Source organism: Populus euphratica, unplaced genomic scaffold, assembly GCF_000495115.2.
Source record: "Populus euphratica unplaced genomic scaffold, PopEup_1.0 scaffold79.1, whole genome shotgun sequence".
Classification (NCBI taxonomy): domain Eukaryota; kingdom Viridiplantae; phylum Streptophyta; class Magnoliopsida; order Malpighiales; family Salicaceae; genus Populus; species Populus euphratica.
The window spans coordinates 390,407-415,819 of NW_011499959.1; the positions used below are offsets into that span (position 1 = coordinate 390,407).

Genomic DNA, 25,413 nt, shown 5'->3' on the forward strand with positions numbered 1-25,413 from the left:
GCAACATTGTCAGGTAAAACACAGGAGGGATCCATCCCAGAAAAAAAGTTGCCACATGAGAGTTTGTCCAAGTCTCTCCATCCTGCAAAATGGTGATTAAATCTATATGAGTTGTAGATTAATATCAATAGGAACAAGAATACATCCATATCTTTCTTTCACCTGCAGCTCTGCGAAGGCCAAGATGAATGGAGAATATGTCCCTTGACCATAGGGATCGAGGCCACCTAGCACCTTCTCCTAAAGGGTCTATGAATGATGAATATGTCACCTGACCATAGGGATCGAGGCCACCTAGCACCTTCTCCTAAAGGGTCTATGAATGATGAATATGTCACCTGACCATAGGGATCGAGGCCACCTAGCACCTTCTCCTAAAGGGTCTATGAATGATGAATATGTCACCTGACCATAGGGATCGAGGCCACCTAGCACCTTCTCCTAAAGGGTCTATTCTGAGTTGAATACTTTCCCAGTATCTGTGAAAGGTAAGATTACCAAATCAATGGTTGCCAAAAGTTGCAGTGAAAACTGAAATCAATATTGCCAAAAGTACTGGTCAACTGTCTTTAACCAACCAACATCATCTTGTGTGCAAGGCACCAAATGGACATTAAGCTAGCCATGAACAATTTTAGATGTTGTGTCATAAACCGTGTACTTCGATTCTACACATGAAATCAACAGTAATTGCAGAATCAAAAAGCATTTTTGAGTGTCCATAAAGATGTTTCCTGGTCTGATGGAACTAAAGTTCAAAAGAGATTTTTGATTATGTAGGAGGGTATATACATATGACAAGCGTGAGTATTAAAGAAGAACACCATTTGTTGTCTTGTTCTTATTTTTTAATGAAAGGAAGTTGAAGTGCTAGAATTTTAAAAAGGAACAAGGCAGGTAAAGTGCTTGTCATTTGTTGTTAATTACTTGCTGCAGAAGAACATGAGCTATGGCTATTGGCTTGCTCCATTTTTAGCATTAAAAAACATGTCACCTTCTTGTCAGTGAATACTGTTTGTAAGCAATGTGTGCCTTATCCTGTAATCAAAGACATGTCGCCTGCGATGAAGATGTGACTTCCAAGCACCAACGAATCTTCAAGTGCAGGAATGTTTGAAAATTTTCTATTTATTTTCAAACACGGAAATTTTAGTCAGAACAGCTTTTATTTTTATTTTTTTGGATGGTGAATAATTTGCAAGATGATAGGAAAATGGATTTTCCTTGACTTCAGATACATCAGATGAGAGAAAATTGCAAAGAGCATAATGTTGAAGATAGCTAAACTTTATTGATAAATCAATGAGATAAATTTTATTTGAGTAGCTACACATGAGGAGCCTGAACAAGATCTACATTTTGGAAGGCTTACAAACATTTGATATCAACAATAAAAACCAAAAATAAGTTTCAGAGCCAAGAAATTTGGTTAAAGAACATGATCCGATCGCAAGAATTTTTCTTGCACAAGGAGAAATTCTGGTCTTGTAGTAATCAAATTTAATCAAAGGTGATATGGAAGGTACGAATTTCCATTGGGGCTAGTTCAACAACTAGTGTTGTTGGATCGATATTTCCTCCCCTCACCACTTTAGGTTCTTCTCCTGAAGAGCCTTCTACTTTCCAGACTAGCCTCTTCTTCTCCATTTCTACTCTTTCTTGGTTGGCTGATAAACTAGTCTCTGTTATCTTGCTGATCTGATAATCGTAGAAAATTAAAGCATTATGAAAAAATTTCAATTTTCTTTCTTTGCCGGCAAGCATGAAAACTTTTACTCATTCTTCTACCTTCTTATTTGGGAACACCTTTTTCAGTTCTACACTTGCCATTACTGACAGATCCTTGTCCTCCCCAACCTCGAAGCATCAAAAGAAACAAAGAATAAAGAATACAGGGCTGAATTGACAAACGAAAGAAGATGGGAGTGGTTTCCTCATAAGAACACACTAACTTTAAAGTTGGAAGATAATTTTCATAGAAAAGCATGGCAGAGGGGAATTTTCTCATGAATCCTAAGAAGAAACATGAGTAAAATTATGCCACTGGAAAAATCATGTGAAACAAATGTCAACAGATCATCAAATAAATTTCAGTATTTAAAAAATGAGGATCATGTGAACTGGTAAAAGAATAAGAAGCAATCTAGGCGAACATATTCTGCAGTTGCATCAAGCATTTTATGAAAAAGTTGCAGTTAAAGTGTATAAATGACAGTTTGCTCAAAAGATTAAAGATATTTTCCTCCATTTTCTAGAACTATGAAAAGGCAATCTGCATACCTCATATAAGTGTGCTAACCGAAGGAGAACCTTTCCATCATTCAACTCCTGTGGAGTAAAAGAGAAGGTAAAACACTTTAAATCAACAAGGAATACCTGGTATTTCTATTTGGTACACATTCATAGTATAATATGGGACACGAAGCAAAGCAACTTTCTGATTTCAGTTACCATTAGAGAGTTCAAAGTTTGACGAATCAAAGCAACTAGTTTGGCGGTCCATCCAATAGAAGATCATGGACCTGTTTAGTTTGCTGTTTTCTGATTTTTCTAAGAGAGGCCCTAATTGTCCTTACCACTTGTCCAGTCTTATCTACAAAGGGCAGGAGAGATATGCACCTGGAGGGTTAATATCGCAACATTGTCAGGTAGAGCATAAGAGGGGTCCATTGCGGAAAAGGTTGCTATATGAGAGCTAGCCCAACTATCTCCATCCTGAAAAGCGAGAATGATACATCTATGAGTTACAGGCTGACTTTACTGGAAACAAGTGCTGGAATATTTTTCTTCACCTGCTCTGCGAAGGCTAAGAGTAAGGGAGAATATATCTCTTGACCATATGATCGACGCCACTTGGCGCCCTCTCGTAAAGGATCTATTCTGAGGAAGTACTTTCCTACAATCTGTAAAATGGATGATTACCAAGTAAACTGAACATGACATGAAAGGTTTCAGTGAAGTCTAAAAACTATGGCATGTTAGTTTGTGCTTACTGTCAATCCTCTGCAATCTTCAAGAACACAAACTGTTTCATTTAGTGCCTCTCCAACACCTCTGGAATCATCAAAAAGTAACCTCCTGCTGGGGAAAAAAAAGCAAACTAAATATGCTTGAACAATAATGCTTAAAAATTAGTAAACTAAATATGCTTGTACAGTAAAGTATAAAAATTGATAACACTAAGGAAAGAAAGATGAGCATGATTAGGAGAAAGAGTAGATGAGACCTGTGGAGCATTAATTCCAACTGCCCATCCACAATACTTGAACCCCCCACAGATCGATCAACTAAGATGGAGAACTCTGAGCTATTATCTTGCATATAAAGCCCGAGATTAATCTGAACGGAGAAAAGAAAAGAAGAACTTAGTGATTTGTTGCCTGGAAGAGAAAATCGAACTACATGCATTTGCATGAGCATGCACATATCATTTTCAAGTTGATTTTTGATAATTGATTGCTGAACTTTTCAGATATTAGAAGGAAGCTAACATCATATTAAACTAAACTAATATATTGGTCCGCGCTATGCCGCAAGTTAATATTATTTTTTTAAAAGTAATTTGGGTTTGACAACAATACAAGACTCTAGAGCATTGAGTCTAGCAACTATGTTAAACCTAAGAGATTTGAGTTTGGTTGTTATACCAGACTCAAACCCAAGAGCCTTGGGCTGGCGGGATGCCAGACCCACCATGCCAGGTCTAAAAAACTTGGGTTTGGGGACCACATCGAATCCAACAACTTTTCAAATATAAAATAGAAAAGAAAACACCTCCATAGCCTTCTGAACATTTATAGTGTGATCCATAGTACAAACACTCTACATACACAGCACCAGCATAATGATTTTCCAATGTATTTTAAAGAATAGAAAGAATAACTCCTTTATAGTTCTTTAAACATTTACAATGTGGTTTACAGTACAAACACTTTATATACACAGTACCAGTATAGGGTCTGGTGGCGATGCCAGATCTAAGAACCTTAGGTTTGGCGTCAATGCACACCCAAAAGCATTGGGTCTGACGGCCATGCCAGACCCAAGTGACTTGGGCTTAAAGGCTATGCTAGATCCAATAACTTTTCAAAAAAAAAATAGAAACGACAACATCCCCATGATTCTCTGAACATCTACAATGTGGTTCACAATGCAAGCACTTTATATAAACAATATTAGCTATTTTAAAATATAGTATAATTTCTTGCACAATGTACTCTATTCTTGGATAATGAGACATGCAGATTTCATCATTTAGAAATCACAAGGCTATTGTCAATTTTAGTCACAACATTTCTTTCAATTCTCGAAGGCATGGAAGCCCATTTAATTAAATTTTAGTACGTGACATGTCTGCCGGTGAAAATATTGAGTGTTCTACAAATAGTTTTTAATAAAAAAAACAAATTCTCACAAATAATTCGATTGAATGTGATTGTAAAGCAAGCATACAGGGTAATAATTTCCTGCAATAGGTTGGTTCACTTGCAGTTCCCAGTCTTTTCTGTAGTCTCGAACCTGAAAAGGAATATTTCTTTGAAGTTATAAATGGAACCAAAGAGAAATTTCCAGCAGCATGTGCAAAGCAAGAAAGGAACATACCCTTTCTATGAAATCACGCCCACTAGAATCTGTATAAAACTTTTTGTTGTTTTTCACAGTTGTTGTGATCTTCGTTACAACCTCTTTGCCGATTCCATCTTTAATAGGTATTGGCCCAACCTATAATAGAAGACATTGTTGCTAAAACAAGAACCATTTGGTTTTCAAAGACACTGCTCAAGGTGGATATTCTTGACTTGTTCACTTGTTGCTACCGGCCAACTAGTTGGTTTATATAGTAGTTGACTAGTTGGTCAATCTGGCTGATTAGTTGATTCAATAATAGAGTTTTATCAGGTCTGCTAGGTGCGATTAGTTTGAGTTATGTTTGGGTTTTATAAGGTGAAACAGTTTGATATTATATTTACTTTTAATTCTCTAAGCTTAGAGTTTATAATCTTTTATGTTACCTTGCTTCAAGTCATTTTTTAGTGTTTTCTATATCTATTATGGATTTTACTGATGTTTCTCCTAACAATATTCAATAGTTTCTAGTTCTACATCCGTTTGTCTTTTGCTTTTGTTTTCCGAGTGAGTGAGTTAAATAATCTTTAATATGCATGTAATATAAATAATTATACATGTTGATTATAAGATAATCGCAACTAGTTAATTTTTTGAATATTTATATATGTTGTTTTAATTTTCAAGTACTCATATATTTTTGAATTTACACTTGTATTATATTGAACTAAATTCTATTTGATATGATATACATTACTTTTATAATTATATGAATATTTATTATGTCTTGATACAGGACTTGTCGATAACTTTATGCTACAGAGAGTAGCTAGCCTATGTGCACATAGTATTCTGTATACGTAGCTGGTGAGAGAGACACCAGCATATGATGACTAATCCATTTACGGTAGTCATTTTTGGGTGTCATCTGAACTCTGACATCTATTCCACTACTTTATGATAATATGCCTAGTATGTATATGTATATTAAGATAAACAGACTTTCAAATTATTAATATCTAAAATATTTATTAAATGTTATTTTCTTACTGAGTTAATTAAACTCACCCTCATTTTTAATATTATTTTAGGATGTTAGTTTTTATTAGCAAGTGGACTTTATTAAGTGTTCTTGTTTTTTCAGTATTGGTCGGTATGCCTTACATATTTTGAGAAACTTTCCTTCTAAGTTTTGATTCGATGTTATAAACATTTTATTATTACACTATTTTAGTTATCTTAACAATATAACGAGTATTGTGGATTATTTTGAAATGATATTTGATTTTATTAGTTTTAAATAATATAATATTTTGGAATTTTACGAAATACTACGTGAATTTTGTAAAGTTTTGTCTATGATATGTATATTATAAGATTTAGTATAAGTGTAATGTCCTGCTAGCACCACTCCTGTGTTGGATCCAGAATTCAGTTCATGATAGATATACGGATTCATTTGAACACAAATTTAACGGACTTACAGTAAACTCAACTTCAGCATGCTCTTTTCCCTTGTAAACTCTGGTTATCTGTTTATGAACTCAAAAGGTCAGTTGCAGATAGTACTAGAAATGTAATTTCTCAAAGCATTTCACTTCAGTATTCTAGAATTGTTAGATTGATAGGAAAAGGTCACAAAAGAAAACTAGTTATCACAAAGGAAAATGAAAACTAGTTATCACAAAGGAAAATCAACGACCAATTCCGAAGCTATTGCGACGAGATATTCAAGTTAATGCTACCTGATATATCCACGAACTGATCCGCTGATGCACTTCATCCAATAAAGGTCCACGCAAAACAGTAAAAACATCCTGAAAATTTTACAACTCCTTATTTTCTTATTGACAGTAAACATGCTAGTCATTAGTCAAGGACTTCAGAAGATGTTGTAGCACCTGTCCTTCAGAGTTGATGGAATATGTGCCATTTGGTCGGAAGATGTATGCTCCAGAGGCCTTCAGAAAGTTAAGTTAAACCAACATTTTTATTAGTATCCACATATAATCACAGAGTAATAATGTAGAAACCATGACACGGTGAGAACAAAGATAAAAAGCCAAAGTACGAGGCCTGAGATAGTGAAGGTTTTAACCGAGGGAAATACCTGTTTATCCTTGCTTCCATTATCTCCAGCATAATAACTATACGATTGCTCTACAGATGCCTTGACCTTCACATTAGACAAACAACTTAGAGGTCGATAAAAAATTTTCACTTTAAAAGCAACAGAAAGCATTGTCTCTTTAAAGTCAGATCATCTAGGTTAGCAACTTCACCAAGATGTGCAGATTGGCACAAGACACCATAAGGGAGAGAAACATTGTAATGAGCCTGAAAAACCTTAAATTTTCAACGAATATTGCATACCAAGCTCCTGCTGTTGATGTACTGAGTAAGTTCTCCTTTCCCTGAATAGATCAATTTTAAGTTGCCTGGTCCTATTTCAACTGTATCGTTTTGACTCGCTTTTGTGTCATATAATTGGCTTGAAGTAGAAGCTGTAGCCATAGAGTGGACAAAATGAAAAACAAATTCCATGTTAATGTACCGGAGAAGATAACCAAATAATTTTTCTTCTCCTGATGAACATGTCAAATGCAGCAACTGGCATGCTTACCTGCTCGCTTAGTAGTTGAGCTGGAACCGGAAATAATGTAAGTGTTGAAACCAAGAGGTGGTAGAGATGCTGTAAATGCAAGCCAGTACTTGGGGGTTACATTTGAGGCCATGCTCAAATATGCCTTTGAATAGTAGTCCCTTATGCCTACAGAGGCCTTCAGCAGAGGTAAGAGCTGTGATTCAATTTCTTTTCCTCCAGCATCCTTAACAGCCACATTCTCATTAATAACCTGCAACAAGATAGGCAGGTTGAGCGACGGTTATAGCACATTTGGAGATTACAAAATTTATTACTCACCTTTCACCCCTGAAGCATCAGTTTCTATATATCACCTTGACAAAGGAAATGAAGCTTGATGACAACACAAGCATATACACATATTGCATGGATTTTGTGTTTTTGCGCATGCGTGCTAGCGCATAACATGCTTTTTACTCTTTAAAAATGTTTACCCAAATTTTTTTCTTGTTCACATAAAGTAAACATTTTTACATGATGTTTGCAAGAAAGTAATGTGTTAACATGATGTCTCTTTAAACTTGTAGGCACAAGTGAAAGATCAGCATTGAGCTTAGCACTCACAGGAATCCTTATAACATCCTCTCTTTTCCATCCTAAGGAATTGTAGACAACCACCACCTATAAAAAAGATTAAACATCAAATAGTAATCTATTTACAGTGAATAAAATTGAATTTTTTTCAGATTCAATCCAATAAATAGAAGAACAAAAGACAAGGTTCCATTTTATATTTCCTTTACCAGGCTCTTTCCATTTGAAAGATCAACTTCTGATGGAGGGCAGTAACTTATATTCAGAAGGAGACACTGTGAGAATGAAAGAAAGGACAAAGGAAGAGTAATCATAAATTAGTTTTATCAAATGAAAAAATCATTCAAGTCAAAATTTGAGAAAATCAACAATGTTATGAAAACATATTTAATGAATTTTATTTTTTTGCCTCTTAAACAGATAAATCTGTATACCAACTCCAATGCTCAGGATTATTGTCATCGTAAAGCTATTGCTTTACTTCTTGTGATAGTCAAAGCTGACCTAGCATACAATTTCTTTCATGTACTAAGACACTGCTTTACTGCCATTGAGGATGAACAGGCACTAAAGCCTCAATATATGCACCGTTATCTTGTGAAAAAGACCAACTGAATTTTTTAAACAGTAGCAGGTAAGTCAATTGACAGACATGGATGAAAATCCTCACGTAGGCATATCCTGTAATATGTTCGAGATCTCAGTATTTCATGTTAAAAACTTTGTCTTCAAACAGTGATATCATAAGTTAGATTGAAACATTAAACCAACAGAAGGAGTCTGTGAAAAGACTACTGAGGTACAAAGGTCTTTCCAGGTAGCTTGGAACCACTAAACGAGCCGGCATGCATTTGAAAAGATGTCACCATTGGAAGTTAATATAATTAATTATAGATGGATGCAATGTATATTTTTTCTGCAAGAGATTAAATGAAAAAAGTTGGTCGTCTATTTATTATGTCTTGCATTTTTTCTTCACTATAAATTTTATTAGTAGGCAAGCTTTCAGTCTCAAATAACCTCACTTCTACCTGGAAATTTCATGAACTTGGGGCTAGTAGAAGTATGATTTCTTATGAGATTTGTAACAATGTAAAAACAGTCCACTGATGAATTATAAAACATGATTAGTATTACCTGTTGGAACTTGTTCGTTGGACTCATGCAACCACCTTTTGATGCCGATTCTGCAATACAGGAAAGTGATTCTCCAACCACCTCTTCAGCCTGCGAGAAGGATTCTTAGATTTGAATCCGAAAAGGTTCAAGCATATTGAAAAAAAACAACTCAGGAAACAGTGAAGTTTCTAAGATAAACCTCTGCATATCCTATTGCGAGCCGCTTGGCATAATCATTTGCCACATGCTGCTTTGATGTGCCACTAACTGCATCATGATGCTGAGCAATAGCTAAAGCATCAGCCAGAGAATCTGTGTTGGTTCTTGCTTTACTCCTTCCCTTGAAAAACTCCAATTGCCTTGCTGCCTGTTTATATTGGTTCTCATGAGCATCAGTTATTAAGAATTTTCCTGATCCAGTCATGTAAACTTACCAAATAGTAGCCGCTCATCTTTCTAACATAGCCTTTGAGGGCTGGCCTGCTCGTAAAATATCCAGTCCAATAAGCATTTGCAATGTCTGCATATCTGATATTGGGTATTCAACATTCAGTATGATAACAGGCTGAGGAGGAATAGTTATATGCTTATAAATTTGATCTTCTAAATGTTGTGCTTACGGAAAGAAATCGTCAGTCTTAAGAGGCCAGGACTCATTTGTCGCATATTTTGCATCAGTATATATTGATGGGGTTGAGTATAGGGCATTGACACGCCCATCCTGGAAATATTTCAATCCAGTACTTCCATAAACACTTCAAATCATGGGAAGTAAAAAGATTTCAAGAATCCTATTAAGTAAAATGAAAAAAGATCTTGAGAAAATCAAAACATCAAAGAAAAGAAGAAAAAAATGAGAGGAGGTAGCCAACACTTCAGATAAGAACAGGATATTAGCAAAAGACAAGCTTTTCAGCGATCACACAGCTGATTTTCAATGCTCTGTCGATACTCATTTTCCATATCAAGAACCAATCCCATAAGATTATGCTGATTTTTCAAAGTCTCTTTATGCAGTCAATGCATTACAACAAAACTAACCTGATTTACATAGTGAATGAACTTGTCCATTTGCTTGTACCACGTGTGAGCATACTGGTACTTGAAATCCGTCCCCATAGTCCACATCAAATGATTTGTCCGAGTTATATTAGCCTGGAAAGGAGGAATTAAACAGTGATTTGTTGAAGATCTATAGAACAGATACTACAATAAGACCTAACATGCACCAACAGACAGCAACTTGATGGTTTGTGAAGCTGATGAGAGGTCTCAAGAATATGCTAAAGCTTGTCAAGAAAAGAAAGTAAGTCTTACTTGATCCATTGCAGCTGATACGAACTCATTCACCCGCTCAGCGACATTGTAATCAAACAAATCGGGGTTATCCTTCAAGATAAAAGGAAAAGAAGTCACATATTGCACTAATGTGCATCAAGTAATATTCAGTGATTGACTAAAAATTAACCTGGAGAATAGGGGAATCATCATTAACTTCATAGTAGAGGTTACTTGGAGGTTCATAATTCTGAGGGAATGCACCAGCAAATATCTACAGGAATAAATTTAACAGAAATTGAATCTCTTGATGAATTAGTAAATTCAATAGCATTGTGGACAATGTAATACACTTTGAAATACTCACCTGTGCAGATGAACCAAGGCTTTTAGATCCTCGCCAGACAACCTCGAGACTCTTATCACCTTTTCGTTTTGTTCTATCTTGATAGTCAATTCTTCCAAAGAAAAAGGAGTCGAATCCAACCTGTGCCAACAGAACTTGTGTTAGATAGAATAGAAGATGATATATGCAGAACAACAAAGGGTTCTTTTGATGAGATAACTTTCAATAAATTAGTCTAACATCTCAACTTATTAAAAGAAAAGGGGTCTAATATCCCATCATTTTAACAGAAGTGGTTTGAAGCATCATATACTGATGAAAGGTACTTGTAGATTACAAGTTAACAATTCAACGTGCAGGTTCAAATCAGGATTTGAGAGAAACCACACCTCTGCCCCCAACAGGTAAGCCTGCACTGCAGAATGTCCAAAGGGATCAATTTGCCAACCAATTCTTGGAGTCACATTAAATTCTTCCTTGATGAATTGATGCCCCAGAGTTGTTTGATCAATCATGTCAATATAATGTGGAGCTGCCTCATCATGCATGCACATACCTCCATTTCTGCAAACAAAAAATTGGAAAACCCGACTGCTTAAATTACAAATACCAAAAACTACTACTTATCTCGCATGGACACAAGAAGCGATAGACATGACAGATTGGACTCTATGGTTAAAAGTAGAACGTTGCTTGAAAAAATTCCTCATTGAAGTGTTCGAATTCAATATAAAGGTTTATGCAATTATGCATCATTACATCCTGCATTTTGTGACCACAAGAACACAGATAAATAGAAGTTGGAATTTTTACACTACATTAGCTCAAGCTGACCCGAGATGACAAGCTGCTTGACTACATTTTGTACTTCCTCGCTCTGATCTCTCCACCAACGCTGGAAAAAGGCCTGTATTATACAGGAAAAGCATTTCCACAAATCCCAAATTAAAAGATAGAAATTAAAACTATATAACTCAGCTCTCTAGCAGCTCAGAAACCAGAGAGGAGGCAAAAAGAAGAGAATTTTTTTGTTTCTTTATCATGGCTTCCTATGTAGAGATGTAAAATTTCAGAACTAGTATCAGTTTCATTAACATAAGAGGAGGCATTAACTCAGGTTCAAATGCTTTACAAGTTTTGAAGCGTTGCCAGTAAGAACAAAAAACAAAGTAAAAGAAAGGAGCGACAGACCTGTTCAACATATATGAACTTTCTATTCTTATCAGCCAACAATGCAGGCACTATAGAATCCAGCACATTTTGAACACAAGCACCCTGCATAACAATACATACACCGACAAATCATAGTTCAAATCAAACAAATCCACAATCGAACAGCAAAAGGACATACCAATTAAGAAAACGTACAGACCTGAATGGAATTGTTAGACCCAACATAGTATTGGTCAACAGTCTTTAACCAGCCAACATCATCATGGGTATGAGCCACCAAGTGAACATTAATCTTCCCAGGAACAATACCTGAACTTGTATCATACTTTATGTACTTTGATTCCACACACAACAAACTCACTAGCACAAACAGAAAACATGTCTGAACAACTCCCATTGTCTGTGATGTGAACAATCTCAAAGGGCTTGCTTAAATATGATCAAAAGTGAGCATTTCATTGTAGATACTACCAAGGAAAGCTCAAAACCATGTTGCTGTCTTAACCTTATTGTTTTGTAACAGTGATGTGGAATATGTAGTTAAAATAAGAACAAAATGTCCCTTTCAAACAATAATTAAAGGGGATAATAGCAATAGCAACGAAGCCAGCCAGCTATGGTGTGAAGGGTTTTGTGTGAATAGTTAATTAAGGACAAATCTCCTGTAGAAATCAGAGCTTGGGATTTGTTGTTGATTTGTCGATGATTCTTTTGGGATTATGTGGTGAACTTCAATGTATGCACGTGTGTGTCTCTTTCATTAGTATTGAATATAGGCATGTTTTTGACTCATTGAAGCTAAGCTTATCTCTATACTAACTTTTTATACTACAAGACTAGGTCGTTTCTAGCTTGGTTTATGCACAGAATCACAGCGAGGTGAAGATTTTCTTGAAAGCTAGGTTCCTGTTGACACGCCAGTAACTTAATCAGAAGAAAAATTATCTCATTTTAGACAAATTCCAAGAGTGAGGTGCATTTTACTGCTTCAAAGACTTCGTCTTTATAGCAGCTTTTAAGGTTAAGTTATTTATGTTGAAATTCTGTATTATTATATTTAAACAAAATGTTTTTCATTAGTGTGTTTTTGGATTACGATATAAAATAATAGTGAATTGACTGAGTACAGTTAAAATCCAAAGTAATATAATAAGTGTTTTCTTTATATTTTTAACAAACAAATAAATAAATCTTTTGTTCTAAGAAGATTAATTATATATTTTTTTTATGATAGTGCTCTTAATGAAAAATCAATGGTAAAAATAAACTCTTGCTTTAATATACCGATTGCAACTATTTTTGTTAGAAGATAAATTCAATAATTATTGAAGAATTATATTATAAATAAAACTAAAATTTATTAGCATGTCCTTCAATAGGGGCGGAGCTGGACTTATATAATAGTAAAAGTCAAAACTCAAGATATAATTTATTATTAGAAAATTTATCTATTTAAAATAAAAATATATTATGTTATCTTATATTTAAACACTAAAAATACAAAAAGTTAAAATATTTTGCAGGGCCCTGGTCGCTGCCCGCCTCCCCTGGTTCCGCCCCGGCTTTCAATGACCAAATAAATAAAAATAGATTTAAAGGTAAAATTGTATTTTCATAAAATTATATTTTTATATATTTATTATATAAAAAATATAACTAATATCTGAAGAATTTTTTGAATTTTAATATTTTTTGTTCAGTGTAATTACCCAACAATAACTAGGATCAATGTTTTTTTGCCTATCATTTTTTAAAATTATAATATGGATGAAAATATAGAAAAAAATCTTAAAAACAAATAAATTTTTTCTAAGAATTTAAAAGTGAATACAAAAACCTTTTTTAATGGTAAATTTTAGACTACTAATATAATTGTAATTAGATTATATTTTTAAGATTTTTTTTTTATTTTTCTCAGTAAATCCATTAGTGTTCGCTGGTTAATGGGATTTAAAGAAAAAAATCAGTTTCTTTTTTAGATATTGTAAGATTAAGAATAGAAAAAATCATCTATGCTATGATATTCTAGGACAGCAGCCAGCTATGCAGTTAGTTAAGTACTTTCTCTTTCTTTTTCTTGCTACATGTACGGTCTCACTAGTTAGATGTCTGTGATATATGATATGTAATATATGATCTGTGATATGCGTTAAAATTTATAATATAAAAAATAATATTTTTTATATTTATTAAAAATAATAATATTTATAACACAAATCATAATATTTTTTATATTTATATTATTAATTATAATAAAATAATAATATTTATCAAATAAAAAATTATATTAAAAATTTTAATAATGATTATAACACAAATAATAATATTATAACATATATTATTATAATAAGAAAATTAATGTGGGGTTGGGCATGGAAGTATCCAGGTCAACATGGAATTGAACTTGAACTTATCGAGCCTAACATGAGATTGGATGAGAACATGTTTTAGCCCAACGTGGGATTAAATATGAGTATTCAGGTCAACATGGAATTGAATGTGAATTTATCTGGCCTAAATGGGATTGGATGGAAACATGTCTTGGCCCGACGTGAGATTAAGTATGTCTAGGGCTAACATGTGTTTGGTTATGAACACGTTAGAGGGTACCATGAAGTTGGCTGAGAATATGTCCAAACCCAATACAAAATTGGACCCAAACACACTCAAGTCCAACATGGAATTGGTGGGGACGTGTCTAAACTCATCTTGGAATTGGATGTAGATGTGTGTATAAATTTAATGCAGAATTGAGTGTGAAGACATCCAAATCTATCATGTTATTATCACAAAAAAATATATATAGTTAATTTGAATGATCAAATTAAAAATTATTATTATTATTATTTGTATTATAAATATTGTTATTTTTATTATAATAAAAGGTATTAATATTAATACCATCTTAGGGTTATAAATATTATTATTTCTATTAGAGTTCAAATCATTAATATCAAAAATATTATTTTTTATGATACAAATATTTTTATATTATTATTATAATTGAAAGTAATAATATTTATTTTTATTATAGTTCAAATTATTAATATAAAAAATATCGTTACATAGAATACAAAGATTATTGTGTTTATTATTATTGAAATCATTAATATTAAAAAAAATATTATTATTTTTAGCCTCAACACTACGTCGGGTCTAACCCTTAGCCCTAGGAACATAGCAAACCATCCTCACCATCATGTGTTGTGCAAATCTAATCTCATAAAAGGGCAAGTAGATAACTGCCATGGCAATGAAAGCTAGCCCCAGCATCATATGGTGCTCGAATCTAACCCAGTGTAATAGTAGACAATCCATGTACTGATGTTTCCAAGCATTTCTTTAATACCAAATTCATCACAGTGAAAAGACAATCGCATCCCTTTCTTGTTGTCTTTGTAACTTTTTATGGCAAAAACTAGATTATTATTATACTGTTTCAATTTATGTTTTAATTTATAGTACTCTAAATCTAGATAAATAGTAAGAGAAAAACTAAGGCTTTTTAGTATATTGTGTAATGTAATGTAACATAAGGAAAGTATTCAATTCATTATCTCAACAATTTACTAAACTCTCATGGGTATTGGGAGTGTTGTTCTAATTGTTTTTTTTGTAATATTTTTATTTAAAAATATATTAATTTTTTTTTAATATTAGTACATCAAAATAATATAAAAATAAAAAATTAATTTAAAACAAAAAAATAAAAAATTTCAAAACCTTTTAAAAATACTTTTAAAACATAAAAATAAATAAGATGTTAATCTAAACCATTATTTAAAAAAACCGGCATGATATGAGAGGAGGACTAATACCTAGATTGGTTCAAGTCTGGAAAAAAAATGAGGAGATAATTAATTTGGTATCATCTGTTCAAAACTCGACGATTAATCCTATTAAGAGATTGAAAACTGATCAAAACTATTTTATTTTTTTAATTTTTATAAAATAAAAAAGTTTAACTTAGGTAACCTGTAAACCTATCCCGAAACGACTGTTATATCAGGTTAAAAAACTATGATATAAGCAACATCTAAAAAACTAAAGAAAAGGTAAAGGAAAAAAAAAAAAAAAGACACACCCATGCTTAAAGCGGGCCCAAAAAAATCAAGACTAGTTGATAACTTTTCTTATCCACATGATAACAAAACGTTAAAAACCATCACAACCACCTCCCACAGCCCAAACCTAATCTCCACGTAACACCGTCTTCTCGCCGGCCGGAAATTTTTAAAAAAAAAACAAAAACAAAATGGCATTTACATCCTCAATATTCTCTCACATTCCTTTAAACAACCAACGAATATTCCCTCCAAATTCTCATAAACCAAAACCACCCAGAACCGCCGTCACCACCGCCGCACTTCCGCCTCTCGACGCCGTCACAGCCGCGGACCTCGACGGAACCACCTTGGCTGTCATCGGAGGGGGGTCAGTGGCGGCTTTAGCTGCCGCCATATCACTCACCGACCCAGAAAGGCGGAGGCGCCTCCAGGCGGAAGAGGTGGGCGGCGGAGACAAGGAGGTGGTGAGGGAGTACTTCAACAATTCTGGGTTTCAACGGTGGAGAAAAATTTATGGAGAGACTGATGAGGTTAATAGAGTGCAGAAAGATATTAGGCTTGGTCATTCACAGACTGTTGAGAATGTGCTGAAGATGTTGAAAGATGAAGGGTCGTTGGAGGGTGTAAGTGTTTGTGATGCTGGGTGTGGTACTGGGTGTTTGGCCATACCCTTGGCGAAAGAAGGGGCGGCTGTTTATGCTAGTGATATTTCGGCTGCCATGGTGGCTGAGGCTGAGAAACAGGTGAGTTAGCGGTGGTTGTTGGCTCTTTGTTCTGTCCTTTTTTTTTTCTTTTCATGGCTGGTTGTGTTAGCGTGTAACTGTTTTTAACGGTTTCTTGAAATGCTGCTTTACATTGGAAATGGGGGTTTGTGTCTTTTTAATGATGTTTGGTTTTGTGGATTAGGGAAGTGAATGTTCTGGTGATTTTTTGCTGGATAACATTATGGTTTTGTTGTCTTGAATGGGATTTGATTCAGTGGGGTTTTTAGGCTGTTTTCGAAAATTTAATTGGGGATTTTACAGAACTGATTCTGGTGTATAATTTGAAGAATGTTGAGGACAGTCGCCGGTGTGGCGAGTCAATCATGGTTGCACTGTTACATGCTGAATTGAAGAGGTTCTTGCTGGAATCTCTTTGGAGTATTTGGGTGAATTTTGAGAGTTTATTGTCGAGGCCAGCCATGGCTGGTAGGGGTTAGTGCCCATAGAAGAAGAAGAGAGGGGAAAAGAGGGAGAGAAACCTTCACTAAACAACCTCCTGAGCTTAAAGAAATAGCAGCACGTGTACTTCTTATTACAAACTAAAGATTGAAAGAAACTGACAATTGCCTAATTTCAGAAACGCTGGTGACATGCACTTACACATGCACGGTCATGGTAGGACAGAGGCCACAACCGTGGCAGTCTGAAGTATTTGTGACCATATGTGAAATTAGCAGTTTGGAACCATGATTTCGATTCTTGAACAGCATAAAGTTAAAAGGAAACATTATATTGATTAATTCCCGAAGATGTTATTGAAACCTAACTTGGTTTTGAACTTTTGTGCAGGCAAAAGAGCAGCTTCAAGCAGGAAGTGAAAAGGAGGTGGTGATGCCTAAATTTGAAGTGAAGGATTTAGAGAGTTTAAATGGGAAGTATGACACAGTGGTCTGTCTAGATGTTCTGATACATTACCCACAAAGTAAAGCAGATGGGATGATCGCCCATCTTGCATCATTGGCTGAGAATCGACTGCTTTTGAGTTTTGCTCCGAAGACATTTTACTATGATCTGTTAAAAAGAGTAGGGGAGTTGTTTCCTGGGCCTTCAAAGGCTACAAGAGCATATTTACATGCAGAGGCAGATGTAGAGAGGGCTTTGAAGAAGGTTGGTTGGAAAATAAGGAAGAGAGGCCTGATTACTACTCAGTTCTACTTTGCAAGACTCATCGAAGCTATTCCTGCATAAATGGAAGGGAGGTTAGATTTGAATTTTTCCATTATTGCAGTTGCTCAGTTGCTAGAAATGGTTAGGGAGTTCCTTACTAATTTGTAGAGCCTTGAATTTTCTCTCTATGCTGTCATCATTATATTCCTTTACTGCATGTATTTCAAGTGTATATTAGATGACCACGTATCTAACATTTGATATGACTTGCAAATTTTTTTTGTTCATCTAAAATATCCTTTAATTTTCCCAGTGATCAATTGATGACACCAATTGCTATTTTAGGAAAAGCAATTGTTCTTTTTTCCTTTCAGCTTTTTGTCTGCTTCTCTGTGCAAGATATTCGTTGTGCATGTTTCATTTCAGTAAACTAGATGACAAGAGAGTGACTAGCATTGTAGTTCTCATGCCTTTGAGATTCTTAAATAGAATGCATTGCAACCTGTTAATCCTTTTTCTAATTTTAACAGTATTTATCAAGCAAATTTTCATGCTGGGAGCTCATTTACTATTGAAATTTAAGCAGAGCAGAATTATTCAATTAAAAAAAAATATTATGTCTGATTCATATCATATCGATTATTTTCATGAAGAAACTGGAGTGAAATCCAGGTTAATGCTATAATGCTCATTTACAATGTAGGAAGCCTCATAAACATCTCTTTGTTTTGAACTATTATAAGCAATTTTTACTAAAGCATCTGTGAGCTTATTGAGTGCACTGACTAAGCCATCGTTATGGTCCGTCCTTTGTTCCCTATCCAGCTTACAATTAGTGTTTTGAGCTTGTAGTTGGGACTTCAGCATGCTCATGTCCCCAAGATTGGTGTCCTCACATTCATCTGATGATAAGCGCCTCTTCTTCTGTCCCTCCCTAGACATCGATCCTTTCCATATATTAGAACCTAGATTTTGTTTTGTGGTTGTACCTACATTCACTGAATAAAGAGAATCAGTTTGTGACATGGAAAAAGGCATGTAAGAATTAATTTTATGGCACATTTTAAAAGGTTGAATATGGAATCAGAAACAAATGATATATCACAATTTGCACAGAACATGACATTAATTTTTTTCTGCAATACAACATTAAAACATTACAAAAACCTAATAGGCTAGTCTTTGTTAAGAAAGCTACAGATTTGAGCATGCCAAGATATAATTCAGAATGTAGCATGAGCAGAGGAATATGTCTCGAAGGGAAAGTCGTCAGAGAATGAGAATTTAGTTGATATCTTTTATTGAAGTTGTTTCCTCAATAAGGCTGTAGCTTAGGTTGTAACTTGTTCATGAGTGATTTGTGGATATTCTACTTGCAAATATGGAATTTTTCAGACATTAGTAAACTACGGGGGAGGATTTGAATGAGGCTGTGACACATAATACACGTGAAAAACATAAATTTATGGTGAAGCAGCTGTGTGTTTAAACAAGGTCCTTTACCTCAAAGTTTGGTAACCAAACCCGGAAAGAGTCAATCGAGAGGACTTGTTTTGGGAATTTCAGCTGTGAGTTGTTTGCCATTTTAAGGTCCTAGAATTAGAGAGTTGAAAAGGTTGCCATATTCAGCAGATTTTTCCGCTACCTGGGTTAGAGTACCCTTAGTGGAACTCCTTGTAAAACACCTATAGCAAGTTGACTTTCTTAGCAGTTGGAGGCTAACCATTAGGACCAGATAGCCTGGCACAGGTTTTCTTATATCATAGACTGCCTTATGGTGAGCAGATATTGGTAAAGCAATCTTGGAGCCCGTGATACTTTAGGAAGTGCTTGTCAAGTTCTTTTAAAATGGATTTTTTTTGTGAGTTTTGAACTTGGTATTTAGCATCCTATGGTTAATCATGCTGCTTTACAGGGCAGAGGGAACATTTAAAACACAGTTGATAACCAAATCAAAGAAATCCACCCCTTCCATATATTTCATTGCATACAATCTGGACAAGAAAATCATGGTTTATTAATGCATTGATTGACCAGGATTTGGAGCTTCTCATGCCCCAATATGGATGGCTGATCAATTTCACTATGAAATTTTGTGGTCTTGCAATGAATATACCGTGTATTGGGAGAAATTTATAGCAGAAAAAGAAGGCGCAGATCTTGTTACCAGTATTCCTGTGATTGACAGTGCAAGGAGAAATGATTGAATGCTACATTGAATTTTGAGTAATCAAAAGCTATCTAGTTTTTGCTCTTTAATAACTCAATAAAACGAAAACTCTAATGGAGACTCTGTATTCATGGTAAAACATTGAGATGCAATACTTCTCTTGCAAAAATGAAAATAGAAAAAAGTACATCATTATTCCCAAAAAATATTTTAAAAAAGAAAAAAAGAAAATGAACTTCATTGTCATGACTATTGCAAATTACAAATGAATTTCTTAGTTGTTGAAAATAAATTAATAAGTTACAGAATGAAAATGGAATCTTGATTTTAAGAAAAGAGGGTTGGAGGAAAATTTAGAACTTTTTTTTATGCGTAATTAAATTAAACCTTCATAAATTCCTATTTATTGAATTGCACAACTTTTGGAGTGATATGGAAGGGGTTTTTTATCCCATCATCACGGTATATTCATTTCTAGGCACCTAAAAAACATTATTAAATCTAATCTCAAATAAACTCAATTTCAAAGAAGAAGAAGAAATTGAGTAACCAAAAAAAAGAAAAGGGGATGTTTTGCGAGCCCCTGCAATTTAATCCCTGATTTATTAAAGAAAATGGGATGAATACTTGTTTTTGTTCAAATCTAATCCTCTTACCTTCAATTATTTTAAATTAAAAAAAGTTTTTTTTTCCCATTCCTCAAGATCCTATAAGCGAGGCAATCAAAATAAATTATTAAGCTGAATTCCAACTAAACACAATTTCAAACGAAAAATCTGGAGGAAAAAAAAAAGCATTAACATATCAAAATGGAAAAAAAAAAGAGAGAGAAGGAAAAGACTTTAATTCATAGCAAAATGGGTGTGGATAAACAGTGTTTTCCCACACCCTTCATTATTTTCTTAGGACATTTCCAATGGAAGCCTGCTCTTAGCTTAGTAATTCTTAATCGGACAGATGACAAAAGCTCTTGCATGTGGATTTGTATTTGTTCAGTGCTTTCACACCAACTCCATGGATTCATGTGCTGTAAGGTCAACTTAACTCAAGGAAAAACACATGAAACTGAAAACATTTTCTTTCCTTGTTATTTATCTGACAGTTTTGCTGGGATATTTAAGTATCTTGATGGAGTCTTACTTTTCTGAGTTGTTGGAAACAGTTGATGATATCTCTCTTTTCCATCCCTGTGAAGTTCTCGGGTCTGGAGGAAGACCAAACACAAGATGACAAGCTACGGTGGGAGATATTGAAGAAGAACAGAAAATATCAAGTGCCCCTTGGGACCTGAAGTAGGGATGGGGCCATTGTTCAATCACAGACCAGCCAGCAGGAGCTGTACAACAGGGCTGAGTCCACATACTCCATTCTTGAATGCTCTGATTCATTTGGGCTCATCACCTTCAGCGGTAAATCAACCACTAGCTTCAACGAAGCGCACTGCTCGCTGAATACTTGCTTGAAGTTGTGGATTTGCTAGCTTTCATTGTCGATGGGGTGGATTTCGTGCCTTTTCAGGTGGCGTGCTCTTAACATCTTAACAGGCTTGCACTACGGTGCCATTTCTCTATTTGGAAGCAAATGCATGATTAAAATAGCACGATAGCCCCTTGGTACTCGAAACAGTTCTGTATGGAAAAACAGCCTTGCTTGTTTAAAGCTCATATACAAGAAACTTATGCCACAGCATGTATAGGTTTCATCTTGAGCCCTACTCAGTATCGATTGCACAAACTAATACTGTCCTCTCTTTGATTTCCTGAACTGCAAGCGATACTAAGTTTTGCAAATCATGAAGCAATGATGAGAAGTAGGCAAACTTCGATAGGAATTTGAAATAACTTTCTGCTTCTTCACTTTCTTCTCCAATTGGAGACTTTAGATCCTTCTCATATCGAATTTCATCATCAGCACCTATACGATTCACAAGGGCAATCAAACAATATTTTATTCTACTTTGACTAAATATTCTAAATCTAGCGAGTCCTCCACACCAACTCCCTGAAACCTCTAACGTGCATAGCTCCATGAAACCTGGAAAACAAACCAACGCAGTTGATAAGAACCGCTATTCCATCAATTCAATGACATGAAAGCCTAGAACTCACCTTAAATATTCTGTATGTAGTTGGCGACTTCACACGGACAAGTATCAATTTCATTTTCCAAGTTCCAACAGGGCACCAAAATGTGCCAGTGCCAAAAGTCATGCCAAGATGAATTGGAAAGAAGAGGGATAAAAGGTATGGAAGACATTCTTGCTAGAACTTTTGCAGGAACGAGCATTAGAACAGGAGTCGAAGGACATGAAGAATTTGTTATGGCTAATTCTTGTTGACAGGAGAGTATTGCTTTGTCTGTGCTTTTAATTGTACAGATGATTTGTTTGCTTCCTTACTAGGACATTGCTTCAGATATACATCAAATGAGACATTGCTTCGGATACGTCGAATGGACATCTCAATTAGAACAGGTCAACGCGAAAAGTTACTACAGAACTATTCGGAAATAATATAAATTATTGTGGGAATGTAGATTTTAGATTCAAGTTATTCGGGGAGGGTGTAATAGTCAAACCCCTCACATACCCAAATTATTTGGGTCTTTGCTTATGCTTGACTTAAGTATTTTAAAGAATAAATTAAAAATTATTATTATTATTATTAAATTTTTAAAAAATATATATTATTATTATTCAAGAAAAATCATAGATTTAATTGGAAGGATAAAATTTAAAAAATAAATAGAAATTATTCGAGAAAATAGAAATGCTGCCTAAAGCAAGTCATTCGGCAAAATTTAACTAGAAAAAAGAATAGAAATCACAACGAAATAAATTCTTGAAAAGTTACCAAAAATGACAAAAAACAATTACAAAACTATGAAAATAGAGACCTCAACTATGGAATTTGGAGGCCGAGACAATCCCAGATGGGGATAGGTGTTTGCCTGCGATGGGTGTTACAAAAAGAACTTTTTGAATGGGGATGATTTGCATCGGGTAAAAAATTATAATCAAAATATGAAGGGGGCGCAAAAACATTTCCAAAAATGGACGCGTACTGTTTCCTATCATCCATGGTGCTAGACCCATCAATTTTTAGGTCTGGCAAAGCGATTGGGTAAGATAGACTGCCACCAAACCTATCTGTAGCTGGGTTTGGCTAGCACTAAATTCAGTGTGTAGTATGCCAAGCTTTCCTGTGGCTATGTCTGTTATGATACACTGCCAAACCTACCGTGCTTACTGCAAAGCCCAACCTTGCCGCCCAGGGCTTGTTAGAACTACTCTGATACAATTTATTTTGCCGAACTCACACAAGCCACGCGATAAATGGTTGGGCAAAACCTACTCCCCAAAACATCATAATCAAATATGGCGTTTACAAAAATAAATTAATCAAACACAAACATCTTACTATCCAAAACGATACACCCACAAAGGTAACTGTTCTCGTCTTTGTGTGCTTTGTTGCCTTTCGCTGTTGTGTTTTTGTACATGTAGTTAGTTTGTTGGTTCTGGTCTTTTTGGATGTTGGGTTTTTTGTATAGTGCACAATTTTCGTTTGATGATGGTGGGTACATCTGTTATGGTTGATCTTTGTTTATGGGATATTTGATCCATGCTTCCTCTACACCTGAATTTTGGTGCTGTTGATTTTGATCCCACCTAGCACTTGAAGGGAGGGTTTCGAGACGTTGGAATTAAATTGTGTGGATTCACTAAATTTCAGAGCTTTTGTTTATTTATTTTGCTTTATTGTGCAACCTTGTAGCTGTGATTTTTAAGGTAATGGAGTCCATGAATCTAATATTTTGATCCCTATGTCTCTAAACCCTAATCTATCAGGGTGGAGTTTTCCTTTAATTTTTATGGGTGTGATTTGTATTTCTTTAGGATAAAAAAAATTCTGAATTCTCTCGTCCAATTTGTATGTATATGTATGTATGTATGATCCAAAAATCATTTCTCAATGTGGAATCATGTATTTTTAACGACACAGTACATGTGTGAAGCCCTAGTTAATAACACCTTTTTTTCCTGTAAAAAGGGACCTTAATTTGATGGCAATGTGGTTAAAGAAACGGTCTCGAAAACTGCCAATATTGTCACCGGTGTCGCCCCTACCACCGCCACCGGTACCGGAGATGCAACAACAAAGTGGCGACAACATGTATAGTTTATCAACAAGGCGTAACCACAAGAAGGCAAAGCTGCAAGAAGTAGTTGCGACGACTTGTCAAATTAGAAGTTGGAATGAAATGGACCATGACATATTGGTTATGATAATGAACAAGTTAGTGAAATCACTTGGGTGGCGGACATTGGATGGTAATACCATGTATTTCTGCAAGCCATGGCTGTTGGCCCTCCTCCATGCTCTCTGTCCTCCTGGAACAACTCTTGATCTCCATTCCTATGACAAATTTCCACCAGATAGTTATTGCAATCGTGCACGTGGAAGTTATTTTTTTCTTCTCCACTTGGCGCTTGGTCCTTTTCGACCTCAAAACCATTACACCAAGGTTTTGTTTGGCGAATTACCCGCTGATTTCTTCCATGTATATATGTTTGTTGATGGACAATATTACTATTGCAGGTTGCCTTTGGTAAGAAGTATCTCATTTCCTACTACTAGCATCGACCAATTTTTTGTTGTGGGGGCACTTCTACCCTGGAGAAATTTGGAAGAAGTGTGCTGCAATGATACAATAGTTAAGTGGCTTGCTAAATTCTGCAAGCGTATTCATAGTCTAACCCTTTTTGGGCGCATAAGCTCTGCCACTGCTTCTTTGATTGCAGAAAACTTCCCTGCACTAAAGCGTTTGATGATTTCATCGTGTGTTTTGTCAGTCAATGCATTGCCAACTATTTTGGATGGGCAAAAGAAACTTGAATAACTAGATACTAGCCATTGTTTTTGTGTTGATGAGAAACATCTGTATAAAAGACAGGTGAGGGCAAAGGAATGGAAAGAAGAGATATATGTGAAGGCCGCAAAAAATATCAAAATACATTTGCAATGTGCAAGGGAAAATTGTCCTCCTTGTTCTCACCTGTATAGATAGATAGTTCAAGTTGTTTTAATTAATTTGGTTAAGTTGACACTTCGTAGGTAGGTTGCAATGACAATATTTTTGGTCTGTTTTACTCTTGTAAGAACTCATCCACATTAAGATGTTTGGAATTTGTATTGCTGTCAACTTGAGATTGTCTAAATTAAAGGCACAAGTTTCTCAATTTCAGTAGTCTAACCACATATGCCGTCTTAAATTGCGTCATCAACTATATGAGTTGACCTGGTGTTTTTAATATTCCTTAATTGTTTTATTATTTTGCATTTTAGCTGAGTGTTCTCATAATAATATGATACCTCCAATTAACCCTGCCGCCTCACTGAACCAGGGGAATTTTGAATTTTTTTTTTTTGTATATTTTATTCTCTGAAGTGTTTTTTTTTTCAATTGTATCCCTTAATGGAAGGATTTTTTTGTGAGTTGCTACGCAAACAATGACATCTGGAGCTACATTGCATTGTTTATTTCTCATTGAAATGGTTGCTTGGTTTTTGAATTGGACGATATTGGGTCTTGTGGCAGTGGGGACTAACTCTAATAGATTCTGTTGTCAGCGGGGGCCAATT

At 35.0% G+C, this 25,413-nt stretch overlaps 3 protein-coding genes and 2 long non-coding RNA genes across 11 annotated transcripts; 3 read left to right on the plus strand and 2 right to left on the minus strand.

Annotated features, from left to right (window-relative positions):
- The first annotated feature begins 405 nt into the window (after window positions 1-405).
- On the plus strand, window positions 406-1,317 carry LOC105138554 (uncharacterized). The gene is made up of 2 exons (XR_844799.1): window positions 406-488; window positions 937-1,317. It is a non-coding gene; the product is annotated as an uncharacterized LOC105138554 (long non-coding RNA).
- On the minus strand, window positions 1,270-12,431 carry LOC105138553 (alpha-mannosidase-like). Its single transcript, XM_011044666.1, has 29 exons — window positions 11,860-12,431; window positions 11,679-11,762; window positions 11,306-11,394; window positions 10,877-11,051; window positions 10,509-10,628; window positions 10,332-10,415; window positions 10,181-10,252; window positions 9,905-10,018; window positions 9,484-9,584; window positions 9,298-9,391; window positions 9,063-9,230; window positions 8,882-8,971; window positions 7,954-8,019; window positions 7,775-7,831; window positions 7,190-7,421; window positions 6,940-7,070; window positions 6,677-6,742; window positions 6,468-6,527; window positions 6,312-6,383; window positions 6,051-6,098; window positions 4,603-4,722; window positions 4,453-4,518; window positions 3,227-3,339; window positions 2,994-3,078; window positions 2,793-2,903; window positions 2,620-2,715; window positions 2,281-2,328; window positions 1,789-1,857; window positions 1,270-1,698 (listed from the first exon to the last, which is right to left on the minus strand). Exons 1-29 carry the CDS (start codon window positions 12,055-12,057, stop codon window positions 1,501-1,503), a joined length of 3,027 nt encoding a protein of 1,008 aa, XP_011042968.1. The 5' UTR covers window positions 12,058-12,431; the 3' UTR covers window positions 1,270-1,500.
- A 3,354-nt stretch (window positions 12,432-15,785) lies between these two features.
- Window positions 15,786-21,624, plus strand: LOC105138555 (magnesium protoporphyrin IX methyltransferase, chloroplastic-like). 6 transcript variants are annotated; one of them, XM_011044671.1, is made up of 3 exons: window positions 15,786-16,470; window positions 17,281-17,690; window positions 20,931-21,624. In XM_011044671.1, exons 1-2 carry the CDS (start codon window positions 15,916-15,918, stop codon window positions 17,677-17,679), a joined length of 954 nt encoding a protein of 317 aa, XP_011042973.1. In that variant the 5' UTR covers window positions 15,786-15,915; the 3' UTR covers window positions 17,680-17,690; window positions 20,931-21,624. The 6 variants fall into 6 exon arrangements, with proteins under 6 accessions (XP_011042973.1, XP_011042974.1, XP_011042975.1 ...); XM_011044672.1 differs by having other exon boundaries at window positions 20,964-21,624; XM_011044673.1 differs by lacking the exon at window positions 20,931-21,624 and adding an exon at window positions 19,636-19,818.
- A 1,152-nt stretch (window positions 21,625-22,776) lies between these two features.
- LOC105138560 (uncharacterized) lies at window positions 22,777-25,029 on the plus strand. 2 transcript variants are annotated; one of them, XM_011044681.1, is made up of 3 exons: window positions 22,777-23,212; window positions 23,821-24,234; window positions 24,370-25,029. In XM_011044681.1, the coding sequence occupies exons 2-3, from the start codon at window positions 23,834-23,836 to the stop codon at window positions 24,668-24,670; spliced, it is 702 nt and encodes a 233-aa protein (XP_011042983.1). In that variant the 5' UTR covers window positions 22,777-23,212; window positions 23,821-23,833; the 3' UTR covers window positions 24,671-25,029. The 2 variants fall into 2 exon arrangements, with proteins under 2 accessions (XP_011042983.1, XP_011042981.1); XM_011044679.1 differs by having other exon boundaries at window positions 23,821-25,029.
- On the minus strand, window positions 24,247-25,375 carry LOC105138559 (uncharacterized). The gene is made up of 2 exons (XR_844801.1): window positions 25,062-25,375; window positions 24,247-24,850 (listed from the first exon to the last, which is right to left on the minus strand). It is a non-coding gene; the product is annotated as an uncharacterized LOC105138559 (long non-coding RNA).
- Window positions 25,376-25,413: the final 38 nt, after the last annotated feature.

Bases quoted from the DNA above. Each gene is read 5' to 3' on its own strand.
- LOC105138553 (XM_011044666.1), bottom strand. From the start codon at position 12,057: ATGGGAGTTGTTCAGACATGTTTTCTGTTTGTGCTAGTGAGTTTGTTG. The intron at 10,629-10,876 runs GTGTGGTTTCTC...CTGTTGGCACAG, and splicing joins CTTACCTGTTGGGGGCAGAG to GTTGGATTCGACTCCTTTTT. The intron at 3,079-3,226 runs GTCTCATCTACT...TTTCCCCAGCAG, and splicing joins TTGGAATTAATGCTCCACAG to GAGGTTACTTTTTGATGATT.
- LOC105138555 (XM_011044671.1), top strand. From the start codon at position 15,916: ATGGCATTTACATCCTCAATATTCTCTCACATTCCTTTAAACAACCAA. The intron at 16,471-17,280 runs GTGAGTTAGCGG...ACTTTTGTGCAG, and splicing joins TGGCTGAGGCTGAGAAACAG to GCAAAAGAGCAGCTTCAAGC.
- LOC105138560 (XM_011044679.1), top strand. From the start codon at position 23,834: ATGGCAATGTGGTTAAAGAAACGGTCTCGAAAACTGCCAATATTGTCA.